A 20,271-nucleotide genomic window follows, 5' to 3' on the forward strand; every position below is an offset into this window, starting at 1 on the left:
TTTCCATGATCATAGAATTTATACAAACAGCAGGTGGCCTGTTGATGACACAACAATTTCCATACTTGATGAGGCAGGAAAATTGGATGTAAATTCTGGTTTATATTTTAATGAGTTGATTATGTACCTGCTTAAAAACAATATCAATTCTGGCTCATTCAATACAAGATGGACTTAAATAATTAGAGTTTTTACACAAAATATTGCACAGGGACGTGCTAACAATATTTTTTTTGCTAACAATTTCAAGTCCCCTGAGTGGGAATATGTTGTTTCTAAGATCAGTATTAATTTTGTAGTATAGCATTGCTGTGGAACATGTTAAGTCCCTGGATTCTGTCACACCTATTCTAATACAATTAATATCACAAGGCACGCATAAAATCATAATTCCAAGCAATGGCATGGATTCCACGATTCCATATCAAACATACTGCACTTGGAGCTTCAACAATTCGGGACTGTGCAATATATTGTCTACAAATGTATGAAAAATAATATTGTACGGGTTGCAAACAAAACTCCCAAAGCTTATGTGTTTCAGGTTCCTGAAATTTGAAACAGAATCCAAACTGTCTGGAAGTTCATAAAAGTGAAGCCATTCTACATTCTATCTCAGCTTCTGCATGATATATTTGAGCAAGAGGTGATGTGTTTATAATATTTGTTGGTATAGAGGTTTGTTCTGAGTATCTTATCAATTATGAACAGCTCTGCTGCATGTTGTGATGATGAATATCTAGTCCCTAAACCTAACAGAGCTGTGCAGTGATGTTGTTATTGGGAACAGGATTCAAATCCTACACAGATTTATGGATAGGAGTGAAGAATTAATTTTTACCATGAAATCATATCAATATCCCTGTGCAATAATGCTGTTATTGGGAACAGGATTCAAATCCTACACAGATAGAGATTCTTGCTGAGCTTAATAGGTGATTGTTATGGAAGATATTCAATATTTCTGCTGTTATTAGGTACAAAATTCAATTACACAATAATATCTAGATAAATAATAATGCATATAGAACTGTGGTTTCTATAAATCTATACTCAATATCCCTATACCTGACAGCTGTGCAGTGATGCTGTTATTGGGAACAATTTTAACAGAGCTGTGGTTTCTATAAATCTATACTCAATATCCCTATACCTGACAGAGCTGTGCAGTGATGCTGTTATTGGAACAGGATTCAAATATACAGATCCTTGCTAAACTTAGAACTATGCCATGAACAAAACTGTGCGGTGATATAATTATTGGGAACAAGCTTCAAAACCTCGCACAATGCTGAGCTTAGAGTGAAGATACCAGTGATATAATTATTGGGAACAGGATTCAAATTTTGGAACTATTATGGATAGGTGATTACCATGAAGATACTCAATATTTTTGTTATTAGGTATAAATATTATTTCATTCAATTCTTCACCTCCATATCTATAACATCTCTGTGTAATTCCATAACAGTTCCATGATCAGCTCACAAACAAATCTCATCTAACAGTTCCATAACAGTTCCATGCTCAGCTCTGTCTGTGTGAGGCAAGCACAGCTCTGTTAGAGATAGGGATTAAAAATTATTTTATTCTTCACAAATAAATCTCATCTAACAGTTCCATGCTCAGCTCTGTCTGTGTGGGGATTTGTGCCTAATAACATCAAAAACAACACAGCTCTGTTAGTTCAATTCTTCATATCCATATCCATAACATCTCTGTGTAATTCCATAACAGTTCCATGCTCAGCTCTGTGTCTATGTAGAGCAGATAGGGATATTATATAAATTTAAAAATTATTTTATTCTTCACAAACAAATCTCTTCTAACAATTCCATAGCAGTTCCATGCTCAGCTTGTATCTGTGTGGGATTTGTACAGCAACATTAGAGACAGAGTAGATGGGTATAAATATTATTTTATTCAATTCTTCACCTCCATATCCATAACAGCTCTGTGTTTATAATAGATCTTCACATCTAACAATTCCCATAACAGTTTCATGCTCAGCAAGGCTCTGTGTCTGTGTAGTTTCATAACAGTTCCTGTGTGGGATTTGTACAGAGCACAGCTCTGAGATAGGGACTAACAGTTAGGGTATAATTAATTCTTCACATCTAACAACTATAACAATTCCTCCTATCTATTGAGTGTCTAGATGTTATTTCATCCCTATGCCATGACAGTTTCAACTCTGTATTTGTGTGGGATTTAAAGCTTGTCCAATTCTTCACATCTCCCAATGTGTGGCATGAAATTGTGTTTTTTGCCAAAAAAAAATCTCAGCATGGCCCTGTGTCTGTGTGAGATTTGAGGCCTGTTCCCGGTATAGGTAGATTTGAAATAGGATCTGTGCCTCCCGGCTTGAGAAGAAAGGGACTATGCATATTGTTTTGAGGTGGGATCTGAATCTCAGCAAAAGCCCTAATCACAGCGGAGCTGTGTCAGGGATCATAATTGATAGGATATAATTGTATTCAGAACAAACCCCCCTATAAGATATGATAACTTTCAAGCTCTGCTGTTACAAACACTTCCCTGTATACATACTGGGCTATCACTATAATAATATTTGCCACATGTTCTGTGATTATAAGTAATCTTGTAATAATTATTCCTGTCGGTGATAAAAACATTGTTCAATTCTAACTAGTTCAATTCTTCACAATTCCATAACAGTTCCATGCTCAGCTAGCAGATAGGGATATTAAGTATAAATTTAAAAATTATTTCATTCTTCACAAACAAATCTCATTTAACAATTCCATAACAGTTCCATACTCAGCTCTGTGTCTGTGTGAGGCAAGCACAGCTCTGTTAATAAATTTTATTTTTTCCAATTGTATAATTGAGCATAGCAAAAAATCTCAGCATGGCCCTGTGTCTGTGTTTGAGGCCTGTTCCCGGTATAGATAGGTACAAATCTGGCAATCACATAGGATCTGTGCCTCCCGGCTTGAGATATGCACATTGTTTTGAAACCTTACTGGGTGGGATCTGAATCTCAGCAAAAGCCCTAATAAAATATAATTTGGATGTGTTTCTGTATTTTTCAAGCTCTGCTGTTACAAATACTTTCCTGTATACATACTCTGCAACATATGGGCTATTACTATAATAATATTTGCCACATGTTCTGTGATCTGTAATCTTGTAATAATTATTCCTGTCGGTGATACAAATATTGTCACAAATTTCCTGTCTTGAGGAAATATCAACAAGGCTTATTCTTCACAAACAAATCTCATCTAACAATTCCATGCTCAGCTCTGTGTCTGTGCGAGGAGGATTTGTACCTAATAACATCAGTACAGCACAGCAGCTCTGTTAGAGATAGGGATGATTTAATTATATTATTATTGAAACATCTAGAAATTATTCTTCACAAACAAATCTCATCTAACAATTCCATGCTCAGCTCTGTGTCTGTGCGAGGATTTGTACCTAATAACATCAGTACAGCACAGCTGCTCTGTTAGAGACAGAGCAAATAGGTATAAATATTATTTTATTTATTTCTTCATAACAGCTCTGTGTCTGTGTGAGGCAAGCACAGCTCTGTTAGAGATAGGGATATTGAGTATTGAAACATCTAGAAATTATTTTATTCTTCACAAACAAATCTCATCTAACAATTCCATGCTCAGCTCTGTGTCTGTGTGGGGATTTGTACCTAATAACATCAAAACAACACAGCTCTGTTAGAGACAGAATATTCAATTCTTCACAATTCCATAACAGTTCCATGCTCAGCTAGCAGATAGGGATATTAAGTATAAATTTAAAAATTATTTCATTCTTCACAAACAAATCTCATCTAACAATTCCATAACAGTTCCATGCTCAGCTCTGTGTCTGTGTGAGGCAAGCACAGCTCTGAAACATGATAGGAATATTAAGTATAGATCTAAATTTCATTCTTCACAAACAAATCTCATCTAACAATTCCATAACAGTTCCATGTTCAGCTCTGTGTCTGTGTGAGGCAAGCACAGCTCTGTTAAATATAGGAATATTAAGTATAGATTTAAATTTCATTCTTCACAAACAAATCTCATCTAACAATTCCATAACAGTTCCATGCTCAGCTTTGTGTCTGTGTGGGATTTGTACAGCAACATTAGAGACAGAGTAGATGGGTATAAATATTATTTCATTCAATTCTTCACCTCCATATCCATAACAGCTCTGTGAAATTTATTCTCTACATGTGTTGTTTTTGATGTTATTAGGCACAAATCCCCACACAGACAGAGCTGAGCATGGAACTGTTAGATGAGATTTATTTGTGAAGAATGAAATAATTTTTAATCCCTATCTCTAACAGAGCTGTGCTTGCCTCACACAGACACAGAGCTGAGCATGGAACTGTTATGGAACTGTTAGATGAGATTTGTTTGTGAGCCGATCATGGAACTGCTATGGAATTACACAGAGATGTTATAGATATGGAGGTGAAGAATTGAATGAAATAATATTTATACCTAATAACAAAAATATTGAGTATCTTCATGGTAATCACCTATCCATAATAGTTCCAAAATTTGAATCCTGTTCCCAATAATTATATCACTGGTATCTTTACTCTAAGCTCAGCATTGTGCGAGGTTTTGAAGCTTGTTCCCAATAATTATATCACCGCACAGTTTTGTTCATGGCATAGTTCTAAGTTTAGCAAGGATCTGTATATTTGAATCCTGTTCCAATAACAGCATCACTACACAGCTCTGTCAGGTATAGGGATATTGAGTATAGATTTATGGAAACCACAGCTCTGTTAAAATTGTTCCCAATAACAGCATCACTGCACAGCTCTGTCAGGTATAGGGATATTATTTCATGGCAATCACCTATCCATAATAGTTCTAAGCCCAGCAAAAATCTGTTTCTGTGTGGGATTTGAATCTTGTTCCCAATAACAGCATCACCGCACAGCTGTCAGGTATAGGGATATTGAGTATAGATTTATAGAAACCACAGTTCTGTATGCATTATTATTTATCTAGATATTATTGTGTAATTGAATTTTGTACCTAATAACAGCAGAAATATTGAATATCTTCCATAACAATCACCTATTAAGCTCAGCAAGAATCTATATCTGTGTAGGATTTGAATCCTGTTCCCAATAACAGTATTATTGCACAGAGATCTAGATATAATTTCATGGCAAAAATTAATTCTTCACTTCTATCCATAAATCTGTGTAGGATTTGAATCCTGTTCCCAATAACAACATCACTGCACAGCTCTGTTAGGTTTAGGGACTAGATATTCATCATCACAACATGCAGCAGAGCTGTTCATAATTGATAAGATACTCAGAACAAACCTCTATACCAACATATATTATAAACACATCACCTCTTGCTCAAATATATCATGCAGAAGCTGAGATAGAATGTAGAATGGCTTCACTTTTATGAACTTCCAGACAGTTTGGATTCTGTTTCAAATTTAAGAAACCTGAAATACATAAGCTTTGGGAGTTTTGTTTGCAACCCGTACAATATTATTTTTCATACATTTGTAGACAATATATTGCACAGTCCCGAATTGTTGAAGCTCCAATTGCAGTATGTTAGATTTGGAATCGTGGAAAAATAATTACTCCATGCCACTCTCTTGGAATTATGATTTTATGCGGTGCGTGCCTTGTAATAGTACTTGTGATATTAATTGTATTAGAATAGGTGTGACAGAATCCAGGGACTTAACATGTTCCACAGCAATGCTGTACTACAGAATCAATGCTGATCTTAGAAACAACATATTCCCACTCAAGGAACTTGAAATTGTTAGCACGTCTCTGTGCAATTTTCCTATCCTATCTGTCAAGTGTGATGAGCAAATTACTCTTATACTCAAACAATGGGCCTGTATAAACATAATCTCCATAGAATAGATTATAATCTGGTGGAGGTTCCATCTACAAAAAAAATATTTTGTGTAAAAACTCTAATTATTTAAGTCCATCTTGTATTGAATGAGCCAGAATTGATATTGTTTTTAAGCAGGTACATAATCAACTCATTAAAATATAAACCAGAATTTACATCCAATTTTCCTGCCTCATCAAGTATGGAAATTGTTGTGTCCAATGTTATGTCATCAACAGGCCACCTGCTGTTTGTATAAATTCTATGATCATGGAAAAATTTGTAAAACCTAAATTTTTCTAAACTTGAAGTACTTTTTGTAAAAAAAGCAACATATTTTCCCCAATAACAATGCAACAGGTATGCATCAATTCTATGCCAGTATGTATTGGATTCAAAATCATCATATTCAGAACCCAATTCTATGCTCACATACCCAAACCCAACATCACTGTCAAGTACCCATCTTGCTTCTGTTTCATTTTGCACTTTAAAAAAATCATACTCTGATAGATTTTCAAATTTTTCCCTAAAACAATCCAACAGGTTGTCTGATTTTATATATCTTGCAATGTTTCTTCTTTCAAAATATGTTTGCATGTTCAGGTATCTATATTTCCTGGAAGATATTATTCTGATTGTTTTTTAACGTTGAAACATTTGGTAAATATTTACTGCTGTTGAAATAGCCCAGCCTAACATGTAATATTGTTTGCAGGTTGATTCAAGATGCAAAAATATTTCCAGATACATCAAATCCAAATCTCTTGTTCCTGAATTTAAATTGAGATTCTCAATTGTAAAATATATTATGTGCTCCATGATGTTCACATAATTTGTGGAGAGCCTGTTTCTGGTGCACAGGGTCAAGTTCCTGGTCTAGAAAATTACAAAATATGGCCTTGCAATCCAAGCTATACAGGGCAATCACACAAATATTTCCAATCAATTTTGTTTGGAAATATTGATGACTGTGCAGAAGTATCTGTATGTTTATATGTGAAGTATTGCATGCTATATTCTCTATGGCATTTGGGGCAAATTTTTGTGATAATTCTGTTTTTGTCTGGATTACAATTCATTTGATGCTTAACCCAATTGGGGATGGATATATTCTTATTGCATTGATTGCAATATTTTTGATTCGGCATTTTTGTTGTTGTTTATTATATACAATTTCTTGGGGTTCAAATCAAAACTCTATGCTGGATAAAAATATCAGTTGGGTTCAGCACTGTGCTTTGTATATTTTGTATGTGTGTATGTGTGTATGTGTCTTAATATTTTTGGCTTTGGTATTTATATAAAATTTCTTGGGGTTCAAATCAAAACTCTATACTTAATAAAAAATATCAGTTGGGTGTGGGTGTGGGTGTGGGTGGGTGTGGGTGTGTGTGTCCTGGCCTAGTTTTAAGTGTGGCCAAAAAAAATATCAAGAGGGGCATATTTTTAACAAGTTTATGGACAACAATCTCACAGAAGTGCCTTTTGTAAGTATGGGCAAATAAATCTGAGGGGGCTCTTCCTTTCTCAGGAACTTCCCGAGGGCATTTTTACAAAAATCTTGGATTAGAGGGGGTTCCACACTTGAGCAAAAAGCTCATATGGGCATGTTGAACTAGGTTTAAGTGTAGGTAAATCTGCTTGAGGGGGGCTCTTCCTTTCTCGGGTTTATAATACCACAAATACAACTACTCACTGCGGCGGGTAGGAGCAGCTGCAGCAACTGTAGCGAATGGCACAGGTAAAGTGGTGCGTATACTTTCCCGGAGACGTTGTTTTGCTTCGCCAGCAGAGATTTTCTCTGTGACGACCAACTCTCTGATTTTCTTCTCTTGTTGGAAAGAGGGGCAGTCACGATGCCAGACTGGGTGCTCGCCTTGGCAATTAATGCATTTGGGACCAGAAGAACAAGGTTCGGTCCCATGATCAGGCAGACTACACTTACCACAAAGGGCGGTAGTGGCCTTGCAGGAAGGCTGAGTGTGCCCAAAGTGCTGGCATTTGAAACATCGCATCGGGTTAGGGATGTATGGTCGGACTTTTAATCTCAAATATCCAGCCCGTACAATATCTGGGAGAGTGGTCGTTTGGAATGTTAGTATAATCGAAGCAGTTGGCACAAGTTCTCCGGATTTTCGCGTCTTGATTCGCTGCACTGCGGTGACATGTTGGTCTGAGAGTGCTTCAAGGATCTCTTCCTCCTCAGCATTTAGCAGATCCCAGTGGTGAATCACACCTTTACTACTGTTAAGTTGACGATGGGGTTCAACATTAACAGTGAAATGGCCCAAAGATCGTAACTTCAAAAGGTTGTTGGTCTGGCGATCTGTGCTGGTCTGGATAAGTAGACTCCCGTTTCTCAGTTTCTTTATTTCTGGAACATCGGAACCAGCGGCGAAGTCTAGCTGTTTCTTGATAAGGAATGGTGACAAGTCCTTCAATGTAGCAGCTCCGTGTTTCTTTGTTGTTGCAGAAACATCCTTACTATCGGTCTTCTCAACAATACTGATAACAAGGTAACGTGGCACGTTACTTGTCTTTTCCACTACTTGGAGCGGGCTCGAAGGTCGCGCTCGTTTTGGGGGTTTCCCCCCGTTTGAGTTGTTTTTTGTACCCATATACAAAATAAATTTATATAGGAGGGTCCATAAATTGTCGCCTCGACATGCCCTCTATGCCGAGGAAGGCCTACCCCCAAAAATGGAGGCTACTCGAGGACCAAACCGAAATCCCCGAGGCCACGTTCGCGACTGCACCTACCCCTGCAGCCAACACTGTCCCATCGGCACGTGCAACTCACACCTTGGGATAGGGTTTTTTTATCGAGGTTGTCTCCTCTAGCAGGACCCTTAGTTATAGGGAGGTCAAAGATATGGAGATGAATGACGTGATGGAATGGTGAAAACGTGAGATATGGATGTGAAGAATGAGTGAAATGATGAGATGAAAATGACCTCCCTACCTTAGTTTCTTAGAGGGAGGTCAAAGATATGGAGATGAATGACGTGATGGAATGGTGAAAAACGTGAGATATGGATATGAAGAATGGGTGAAATGATGAGATGAATTTGACCTCCCTACTAAGCCCCCTCGCCCCGTCAAGGCAGTCCTACATGGAGGGGGGGATGCGCGGATCGAATGACTTGCTCTGCAGCTGTAGATGCGCATGCGCGCGCGATCCCTGGAGTTTGGGTAGGATATAAGGGACCGTCGATCGGTGTGAGCATCTTTTGCGGTAGGGAGGACCACAGGTCAACCAGTACACTATGGTGTTGTTGAAATCGGGTGATATACGTGAGCGCCTGCGATATTCTGTTGGACCAATATGAAAGGGGAGAAGGTGGAGGATCGGAGAGGAAGAGGATGATTCTACAGGAGATTATCCGATGATGGGTCGTGGCGAACCATGCCGACGTCTTGATTTGCTGGAACGTTTGATGTCCGAAGTGCGTAGTTTGGACGGAAACCAGGAGGGTGCGGGAACGTCGTCCAGTAGGAGGGATGACGACACAGGCGGCGACCGCGATTTCCTGGTAGGAGACGACGAAGAGGAAGAAAAAGAAGAAGGACGGGAAATGGCACCCCATACGAAGTATGTGGACATCAAAGAAATGAATGTTCGTCGAGTGAAAAAGTATAACGCTACGTGCACTACGACGACCTTTACCTTCAGGTCGCCGGACGAGAGCGGAGATGCCATGAGTTGGGTGCACGAGGGGTTGGATGCTGTGCTGAACCACATCGTGGATCGACACAAACCGTCGGACAAAGTGGGCGTGGTGCTGGAGAACAAGTCTGACGAGTCGGTTCGACCAATTGGTTTGTCGTTACGGAGAATCGACCAACTGGGTGCTGATATGTTATGGAATGTGGTCGCCAGGGTGTTGCAATCGAACGCCACGTTTTTGTCGACGGACCTTCTACAGCTGCGTGTGTCCGTGATTGCCATGCCTGTCGGTTACGGACAAAAACTGAACTCGCGCGGTCTTGTAGCGCACGAGAGATACGCAAAAGTGAAAAAAGTGTGATGACTGTGAAGAGCGAGATCAGAGGTGAGAAGATATGTCTGGCCAAAGCCCTGGTGATCGGTCGGATGTATGCCGACAAAGAGTCAGATCCTGAGTATTTCCGTCGGCATGCTCCCTGGCGTACCGAAGACATTTCCTCTCGGACAACACCATAGGCGTGATTCCACGTGACGGCTACCGCAATGTGAGTAATCAGAGCAAGATCGCGCTGAAGTGGTTGCTGCATCTGGAGAAGTCGGAGAATGTAGAGTTGGAGTATGCCGGTAAAGAAAGGGAGCACGTGGCAGTGAATGGCATCGCCGTGGATGGGTACGACAAAACCACAAGGACCATCTACCAGTTCCACGGGTGCTATTTTCACGGCTGCCCATCCTGCTATAAGGAGCGATCGAGACCCGTGTCGAAGAATATCCAATCCGACCCGACGGATACGATGGGTGCTCGATACGAGCGAACGCAGAGGGTGACATCGAACTTTCGCCTATTGGGCTATACTGTGGTGGAAATTTGGGAGTGCACGTTCCGCGAAATATTGCGGGACCGACCCGACCTCAGCCGCGAACTGGAAGAACATCCGTTTTTTCGAAGTTCTCCGCTGGTGGCGAGGGATGCGTTGTATGGAGGTAGGGTGGAGGTGTTTAAAATGCGAGGAGTGGTTGGCGCCGGCGAGGAGGAGGAAAAAATACGCTACTACGACATTACATCGCTGTACCCGACCGTGAATAAGTTCGCCAAGGCACCCGTGGGACACCCAGAGGTTCTGTTCGGTGCATCAGCACCGACACCAAAGGAGGTATTGGAAATGGACGGCATAGCCAAACTCCGAGTGCTTCCGCCGCGAAACCTATACATTCCAGTGCTGCCTATGAAGACGGGAGGGAAACTGTTGTTTCCGTTGTGTTGGAGTTGCGCAACGGGGCTCCGACAAGAAGGAGAGTGCGACCACACGGATGCGGAGAGAGCAATCACGGGAACGTGGGTGCTGGATGAAGTTCGCCTCGCCGTCGAGAAGGGCTACAAGATTCAGGATGTGTACGAAGTGTGGAGGTACGAGGTGAGCGTCTACGACCCGACGACAGGTGAAGGGGGTTTATTCGCTCAGTACGTGAACACGTTTCTACAAATCAAACAGGAGAGTAGTGGTTGGCCAGTGTGGTGCACGGACGATGAGAAGGAGGAGTATATTGGTACCTACAAAGAGCACGAAGGGATCGAATTACGTAAGGAGCGTATCGACAAGAATCCAGGACTGCGTGCTGTTGCAAAGTTGTGCCTGAACTCGCTTTGGGGTAAATTTGAACAGAACAGTAACAAACCACAGACGTCGATCATACGAGAACCCCGGGATGTCTTTGAAAAGTTGACGGAACCCGGTGTCAACGTGAAGCAGGTGTTGTTTGTCAACGATGACACGGTGATTGTGAGTTGGGACTACCTGAACGAGTGTGCACCTCAATACAGCAAAGTAAACGTCGCAATAGGTGCGTACACGACAACGTTCGCCAGGATCCGTCTGTACAAACTGTTGGACGCTGTGGGGGAAGATATATTGTACTGCGACACGGACAGCGTGATATTTCGCGAGACCAGACGATCACGCGGGAAACTATGGTTGGGCGACCACCTGGGAGATTTGACGGACGAAATGTCGGAATTCGGCGAAGGTGCCTACATTAGGGAGTTTGTGTCCGGCGGTCCGAAGAATTACGCTCTGAAGGTGTGGTCCCCAACAAAGAGAAAGGAGTTCCACGTGGTAAAAATGAAGGGTATCACGTTGGACCACGCCGCGAGTTCGAAATTGAACTTTGATGTGGTGAAAGATTTTGTGCTGCACATGAACGACAAAAAGAAGATGGTCATCCGATACCCCAGACGGATTGCGAATAAACGACGTTTCGTGCTAGTGACAGAACCTCAGGAAAAAACATATCAGGTGGTGAATACAAAACGACGGATAAGAGATTCCACGTTGGACACCCTACCATACGGCTACCGTAGCGTCCAGGAGGGTGAGGAATAGAAAAACGGTGGAAATGCGGTGAAAGACACAGACGAGACGATGGTTCTCCAATGGAAACAACCGTTCCGATGCATCGTGGCTGGTCCTAGTGGTTGCGGCAAGTCGACTTTTGTGTTGAACCTGTTGCGCAATAGAGGTGAACTTATCGATGGAGGAGGATTCAAGAGGATTGTGTGGTGCACGGGATCAAACTTCGCACCACCCAAAGTGGAAGGTGTGGAACAACATAACGGTATGCCGAATTACGACGATTTGAGGTCCAACCCTCCATGTCTGGTGATCCTGGACGACCTTATGAACGATGCCTACAACGCACACGAGGTGTCCGACCTGTTCACCAAAATGTCTCATCACGACCGAATCAGCGTCATTCTTTTGACTCAGAATTTATTTCCTAAAGGTTCCCAATCGCGAGATATCGCCCTAAACGCTAACTACATGGTGATCTTCAAGAACCCGAGGGACCATCTGCAGGTGTCGACGTTGGCGCGACAAATATACCCTTCCAAGTGGCGATGCTTCGAAAAGGTATTTAACGATATCACCCGACAACCATACAGTTATTGTTTCCTGGACTTCACGCAGGACACACCGGAGCCTCTACGTATACGTTCGGAGCTGTTTCCAAAAAGATACAGGTACTGTGCGGTTCACGTTCCCGACCCCGATCGATGTCTGTCGTACGACCGAGATGAGCAAATATATACGATCCAATAAAGCGCTTTTACATACTCTCCGAACGTCGAACCCACGGATTCGCAAGGCCATCCTCAAGGAGGCGGATCCGAAGCTGGTGAACGCCCTATCCGAGTGTTGCCTGAACGTGTTGAACAAGAACGTACCCGTTACGAAGGTGGTCAAGCGCAAGTTGAGACAGTACAAAAACGTGTTGCGGAAACTCGCCAGCAAGAAGGTGCCGCTGCGGCATCGAAAACGTCTTCTTGTGCAAAAAGGAGGGTTCCTTCCTGTGCTGTTGGGCAGCGTGATTAGCGGTCTGCTGGGAACACTCCTGAATCGGTGAGAGAGACATGGCGTCGTCGACACAGTACAGAAAACTGATCATGATGACCCCGGATCAGTTCGACAAGTTAAAAGGCAACGACCTGAATGCGCAACTGTCGGATCTCGATCAGGAGATGCAAAAAATCCTTCGCTCTAAAATCATGGACGATCACCAAAAATGGTCACTGCATCGACAGACCTTGGACAAGTATCTGCGCGTGATTCGGAGAGGGGAGGTACCGGTGAGCATACCTGTTGTGGTGGAAGGTGATGGTGGTGGAGAGAGCGCGACGCCAGCAAAGGTGAAACGAGAAGAAGATAAAAAGATCGAGACACCACCGAGACAGTTTCCATTCGCACAGACGGAACGGTGGTCGTGGCCTAAAGTGGGGGGGAGGAGGAGTTTGAATCAACGGAAGAAGAAGAGGAGGAGGAGAAACGGAGAGTTAAGAAGAAGAAAAGAGAAGAGAGAACACCTATCAAACTTCGACTACGAAGACGACCCGTGGGAACAAAGAGACCTTGGTCGAAACACGTAGCATGGGAGCCGCTGAGGATGTGAACAAGACGCTTCGCGACGTCTACTACGCTCCCGAGAAGGGGGAGTCCTTCACGACGACGGAGAAACTCTGGGAAGCGACAGGGAGACGTATACCGAAGAAGAAGGTGCGGGAGTGGCTCCAACAACAGGATACGTACACCGTGCACCGACCGAAACGCATCCATTATCCCAGAAGTAGGTACAACGTGACAAACATGGACGACCTGTGGGAGGCGGATCTCAACGACATGCAAAACCTTCAAAGGTACAATCGTGGTTGGAGGTATCTGTTGACTGTGATCGATGTGTTTTCAAAACGCGCGTCCGCCGTGGCGTTGAAAAACAAAACAGGTCCGGAGGTGACACGAGGTTTCGCCGCCATACTGCGGAAGGAGGAGGGTCGTAAACCTTTGGTTCTACAGACGGATGCAGGTTCGGAATTTAAAAACACGCATTTCCAGAAACTGCTGAAAGAGAAAGGGATAGAACATCGGATACCCAGAAACACGGACATGAAAGCGAACGTTGTGGAGCGATTTAACAGAACGTTAAAGACTCGAATCTGGAAGTACTTCACAGCTCGCGGTACATACAAGTACACCGACGTTCTTCCGAGACTCGTGGAAGGGTACAACCACACGTACCACAGAAGTGTAGGCATGAAGCCAGCGGATGTGAACGAAGGTAACATATACACGGTGTGGAAAAACCTGACGAAAGGAGAGAGAGGTATGCAGAAAGCTACAAAAACAAATACAAATCTCCGAGTGGGCGACATGGTTCGTGTGAGCAAGTTGAAACTCCCCTTCGAAAAGGGGTATGTACCGAATTGGTCGCGTGAACATTTCAAGGTTCACCGAACGATACAACACCACCCTGTACCGGTGTATCTGGTCGAGGACCTACAGGGAAACGTGTTGGAGGGTTCCTTTTACGCTGAGGAACTACAGAAGATCATTGTTCCCGCAGACAAAGAGTATCGTATCGAACGCATCCTTCAACGTCGTACTCGTAACGGGAAACGCGAATATAAAGTCAAGTGGCTCGGCTACCCCATGTCATTTTCCTCCTGGGTAGGCGAAGAGGACATTCGGCGAACGAGGTAGAACAAGAACCATGGAGTCCGACGAATTTATGATGTTCCTACCGTCCAACAGTTCAATGGATTATTTTCCCGGAAACACTATCGCCCGGTACACGACCAAACTACCGGAACCCGTAGAGTTGGGTCTGGGGTGGGAAGTGGGTCTGTCCGAGGTTCTCTACCCATTGTATTTCGACAACGTAGTTCGTTTGGACGAGACTCTACTCTTGAAGTTCCCTGTCATGCAGTACGACCACGTGGCGGAGTTCACGATGATGATGTTCGATGCGCAGAAACACGAACCTCGCAAGAAGATGCGCTCCTACATCGACGATTTCATCACCAACATAGAGGCAATCTTTGGGAAAGGTGTGCACAAAGACGAAGAGGATGACGAAAGGAGAAGAAAAAAGTGCGTGGAGACCGAGAAAAGAGAGATGACGCCGACCTCTACTATGGCATGACGTTACCGATTCCAGGAGAAACGCTGATACCCACCCCTGAGGAGGAAGAAGTGGAGGAGGAAGACTCGAACGTAGGACGTGGATCTGTGTCACGAAAATTAGATGATATTGGTGGTGGTGGTGGTGGTGGTGAGGACAAGAAGACCAAGGAAGATGACCCTAACGTGATACGTGTGCCTCCACCGGATCACAAGAAAAGGAAGATGAATGAAAGTGGCGACGACGGCGGCGGCGGAGGTGGAAAATCTCACAATTACCCGTACAACGTGAAGGTACTCTCCACAAGAAACACAATCAAGATCGGTCTTCACGATCAAATCCTGGAGCTACCGCCGCAACTGTACACCTCCCCGACCGAACTGTTGGCCAACATTCACAATCTCCTGCCGGACAAGGGGGATGCGGAAGGTACAAAGAACGACATGATCAATACCGCGAGTGCCCTGAGATACAACCTCGACAAGGTGGATCAAGATGGTAGATCCGTCTTTCACGGTGTCCCACCCACGGTCACACCATTCAACAGCCAACTGGTCTTTGTGTATTGCGACATTATCGAACACCAATTCACCGGGGACGTCAGGTCCCGCCTGTTGCGAGTGATTTCCCAGGATTTTTCGATGTTGGGTAACCGCACCGTGGCACATCACAAGTTTGACAGAGTGTACTAACACCCGCTCGACAAATACACCTTCGAAACCATCGACATCGAGTTCCGGAACGATAAAAACGAACCCTTACCTTTTCACGCCAACAACATACCATCCCTAGTGGTGCTACACTTTCGACAAAGGCGGCAGCAGAGAGATCCTTAAAAGATCGAGACGTTAGTAGAGATGGACATTCGGAGAAAGTCCGTCACGATGACCAATTCGATCGTCGACTACTATACCTTCCAGGCTCAAACCGGTCGCGGTGTGGGTCCGTACTACCAGGGAAGAAGGTACCAACGTGGACACGGCATATTAGGTTCTTTTTTCCCCTGGTTGTTCCGCACGGTGAAACCGCTGGTGGTGTCTGGTGCTAAAGCGTTGGGTAAGGAAGTGTTGCGGACCGGAGCAAATATATTAGGAGATGTCGCCACGTCGCAAGGACCAGTCCGCGACATTGTACGGAAGCGTCTGCACGAGTCCAGGACAAATCTACAGAACAAGGCTGAGGCGAAAGTGAAGCAGATGACAGGTTCGGGCATCAAACGAAGGCGGTTGAACAGACCACGCAAACGAGCACGAAAGACGACGACGACGAGGTTGGTCGGACGAAGAAGAAGAACAGCACGCAACACAAAAAGGAAGACGTCAACGACGACGAGGCGAAGGACAGCCACCGTAGTGCACCGTCGTCGTCGTCGTCGCGGCCACAACCGAAGAACCTTCACGGACCTATTCTCCGCACCCTAGTATAGAGAGAGACTAGAACGTTATAAAGGCACTGAAACCAAGACGAAGATTCCAGTCGAAGGGTTTGTGCTACCCGACGTGGATCTCGCGAGCGAGCGAGCGCAATGACCATGGAGGGAATGTTACCGGAAATGGATATATTCGAGGAACCATGTCTCCAGACGGCGATTACAGGGAACTTCCAGGAAATATGTCACCCCATCTCGTCGATGGACAATGCGACCGTTTATCAGTTTCTCAGCAAGGGACCAAGCAATTCCTACAGATGGCTGCCAACAACACGTCTTGGTGTTACGTGTCGGATGACTAAACCGGATGGAACGTTGTTGACATACAACGCAGCCGAAACAAAGAAGTGGGGTGTGGTGAACAATGTGGAACACTCGCTCTTCAATCAAATTAGCGTCTACCTGAGCAACACGTTGGTGACAGGTTCTAGCACCAATTACCCCTATAAGTCGTATCTCACCAACGTGGTCAACTTTGGAAAGGATGCTCTGCACACTCACCTTACGTCGAGTGGTTTCTACCTGGACACAAATAACGAACCCAACACGACCACGAACGAAGGATTCAAGAAACGTTGGGAATTGTCCCAAGGTGGGAGCACCAACGATGCCGACACGAGCGAAATCCAGAATGAGGTGGAACTGATTTCGAGACTCAACGTGGACTTTTTCAATCAGGAGCGGTACCTTCTGAATGACGTGGACATGAAGGTGGTGCTGACCAAGGCGAAGAATGAATTCTACATTTGGGGAGAAGGTGCGACCTCGCCGGTGACAATCCAGATCCTGAAACCAGCTCTCTACGTGAACCACTTCACGATCAGCCCATCGTTCCTGGTGGCGCACAGCATGGCGTTACAGAAGAGCAACGCAAAATACTTTTTCAAGCGTTCTGAGCTGAAAACCTTCACTGTACCTTCGGGCGGAAAGTCGCTGACATTGAACATCACCAACGGCACGATACCGACCTTCCTGCTCTTCACAATGGTGCCGAACAACGCGTTCGTGGGGACTTCCAACACGAACCCGTTCCACCTGACGCCGGAGTTCCTCAACTACTTTGCACTCTACGTCAGAGAACTACTCGTTCAGACTGCACCGTTGGAAATGGATTTCGAGCGTGGAGCGATCACCCGAGGCTACGAGACACTCTTCACTGGGACGAACATCCATCACTCCGACAAAGGTCACATGATCACCAGGGAGATGTTTGCAAACGGTTACTTCATGCTGTGTTACCTACTGACACCGGATCTCGCCGACGACAACTGTAGAAGTCTTCCGGAAAAGGGTGAACTCCGCATCGAGGCACGATTCAAGAACCCTCTCAGCAGGGCGATGACGTGTCTGATCTACCTGCTCTACGATGCATCGGTGGAAATTACAAAAGACAGACGTGTCATCTTTAACCACGACGGGTAGTCCACACAGATCGCTAAGAAGAAGAAGAATTATAAAACAGTGTTCACTGCCCACATGTGAACTATTTGGACGATGAACACGACCCAGATCCATGATGCCCTCGCTGGAAACCACGTAACCCGGGCTGCATTCCAAGGGGTGTATCCGAGCGACATGTTGGCCGACGTCGTCGTCGTGAAGAAACCTGCAGTGTTCGTGGCCAACACCGACCCATACGGCAAAGAGGGTCAACATTGGGTCGCCATACACGTGGACGCCCAGGGTTACGGACGGTACTTTGATTCCTACGGGATCGAACCTATCCGACCCTCCTTTCGTCGCTTTTTGGACCGCAATTGCATCCGGTGGGGGAGCAACTCTCGACAACTGCAGGGCTTCCTCAGCACAGTGTGCGGACAATACTGTTGCGTGTACCTGCATCATGCATGTCTGTCAACGTCGGAATATCCGTTTTACTCGCATTTCACCGATTGTTTCACGCAAAATGATCGGGAAGTAGTGCGCCTGTTTAACCACTATTTCCGATCACCCTGCAGAGCGTCGCCACTGCAGACACGTTGCAACCAGATCTGTCGCCCACGGTACAACAGCCACAAACGCACCCCTCCTCCTCCTTGTTGTTGCAGCAGCAGGAAATGACGTCGAACAGCGAGTTCCATAAGTACAGAGAGCGAGACGTGGATGTGGCAGAGTCGAGCGGAGGATGTCGGAGACGGACGTGCGAAGAAGAGGAAGAGATTCAGCTTTGATGGAGCAGAAGGTGGTTGTGGTTGAGAGCGGCGGCGGCGGCGGCAGCGTCAGCGGGAAAGCACCAGAAGAAAAAGACAACGATTTCCAAAGCACATCACGTTCCCACCGTCCGAGCATCGAGTACCTGCTCAGCGACGCATTGGTGGAAATTACAAAAGACAGACGTATCATCATGAACAACGATTGGTAACAAAAAGAAGACAAAAACAGAGCTGTCTCACCCTCCTCCTCCTTGTTGTTTCAGCAGCAGATGTCGTCGTCGTCGAGCAGTGAGTCTGGTGACGCAACCCCATCGATGACGTGGCGGCGACGGCGGCGCTGGCAGCGGGAGCGGCAGTCACATAAGTACAGAGAGCGAGACGTGGATGTGGCAGAGAGTCGAGCGGAGAGGGAGGATGTCGGAGACGGAAGTGCGAAGAAGAGGTTCAGCGATGCTGACAGCGGAGGCGGCGGCGGCGACGGAGAGCGGCGACAGCCGGGGGAGAGCACCAGACGAAGAAGAAGACAACGATTTCGCCTACATCCAAGGGACCAAAAAGAGCAGCAGAGTACGTTCCGACGGTGGAGACGGTCTGTTCCTCCTACCCAGCATCGAGTATCTCACTCCGTCGCACACCAAATGCATCCTGATCGGTTATCGACGTGTTTTCGGCGGCGGCAGCAGGGAAGCAGGATGTGTTCCTTGCGTGTTCCTTCGATCTCTATATCTGGACATCGCCGTCGAGTGGAACGTGTTCCGAAAATTCCTAGCGCTCGATCCCGCCCCTATGGCGCGATACTTCAAGGCGGGCGAGAGGTACAGCTTCGACCTGAAACCGGACATCGCCGCCGGTGGGGAAGAAGAAGGCGAGGTTGCAGATCAGCAGGAGAAGTGTATGGCCATCGGTACCATGACGTTGTTCTCCAAACACCATCTAATGCTGATCGTGGGCGATAGGAAGATCCACTAGAACGAAGCTGAATTCTACCGTTATCTGAGCATCAGACGACTTCTGTCGGCATACATGACCTTCTACGAGCATCTCCACGAACATGTCTCAGCATGCGTGCAACGGCACGCCGAGGACGACAGGATAACCAAGATACTTCCCCCTCCCCCTCCACGTCGCTCCATACTTCAACGTTTCCACAACGACCTTCTGCGCATCGTGCGTGCGCAGCTGCAGAAACCATAAATATAGTGAAAGCTAGGAGTTCGTCGCCCAGTGTGTGACTGCAGCAGCATGGAGAAGGTCGTTTTCGCCGTTGACGAGAGCCTGGAAGTGTCCGTGGTGGACAAACAGGATGCCACTTCGGTCGTCTTTCGCAAGGATGAGTCCACGGTGATTCTCGACACGGACAAGTACATCGAGCTCGTGAAGACTCTGTCACCGATATTGCATCTTTTCCACGAACGTCATCTGGATTGTTCTCGTCGCAGAAGCGTCAAGTTCGTCATCACCTCCACGTTCCGAGTGATCGTCAAAGACTGCATGAGTGACTTTGTGGTGATCCTCCAGGACGAGCACGGAAGCGTTGTGATGAGAGCCGCACAATGGGAAGAATTTCTGGAGCTGTATCACCCCATCATGAAGGCTTACTTCCGACGTTGGCATGCGCAGTGACAGAACCTACCAACACCTACTACTACTGACGACATGGACACCCCTTAACTACTTATGTCGATGGTG

General features: G+C 45.2%; 2 protein-coding genes across 2 annotated transcripts; both read left to right on the plus strand.

Moving 5' to 3' along the window:
• The first annotated feature begins 9,909 nt into the window (after positions 1-9,909).
• Positions 9,910-11,930, plus strand: LOC145983267 (uncharacterized). The gene is made up of 2 exons (XM_083116425.1): positions 9,910-9,934; positions 10,066-11,930. Exons 1-2 carry the CDS (start codon positions 9,910-9,912, stop codon positions 11,928-11,930), a joined length of 1,890 nt encoding a protein of 629 aa, XP_082972551.1.
• Positions 11,931-16,525: 4,595 nt separating this feature from the next.
• Positions 16,526-17,851, plus strand: LOC145983268 (uncharacterized protein F54H12.2-like). Its single transcript, XM_083116426.1, has one exon. The coding sequence runs from the start codon at positions 16,526-16,528 to the stop codon at positions 17,849-17,851; it is 1,326 nt and encodes a 441-aa protein (XP_082972552.1).
• The last annotated feature ends 2,420 nt before the right edge of the window (positions 17,852-20,271 follow it).

This window comes from Lepisma saccharinum, unplaced genomic scaffold (assembly GCF_977018435.1).
Source record: "Lepisma saccharinum unplaced genomic scaffold, izLepSacc3.1 HAP1_SCAFFOLD_710, whole genome shotgun sequence".
NCBI lineage: Eukaryota > Metazoa > Arthropoda > Insecta > Zygentoma > Lepismatidae > Lepisma > Lepisma saccharinum.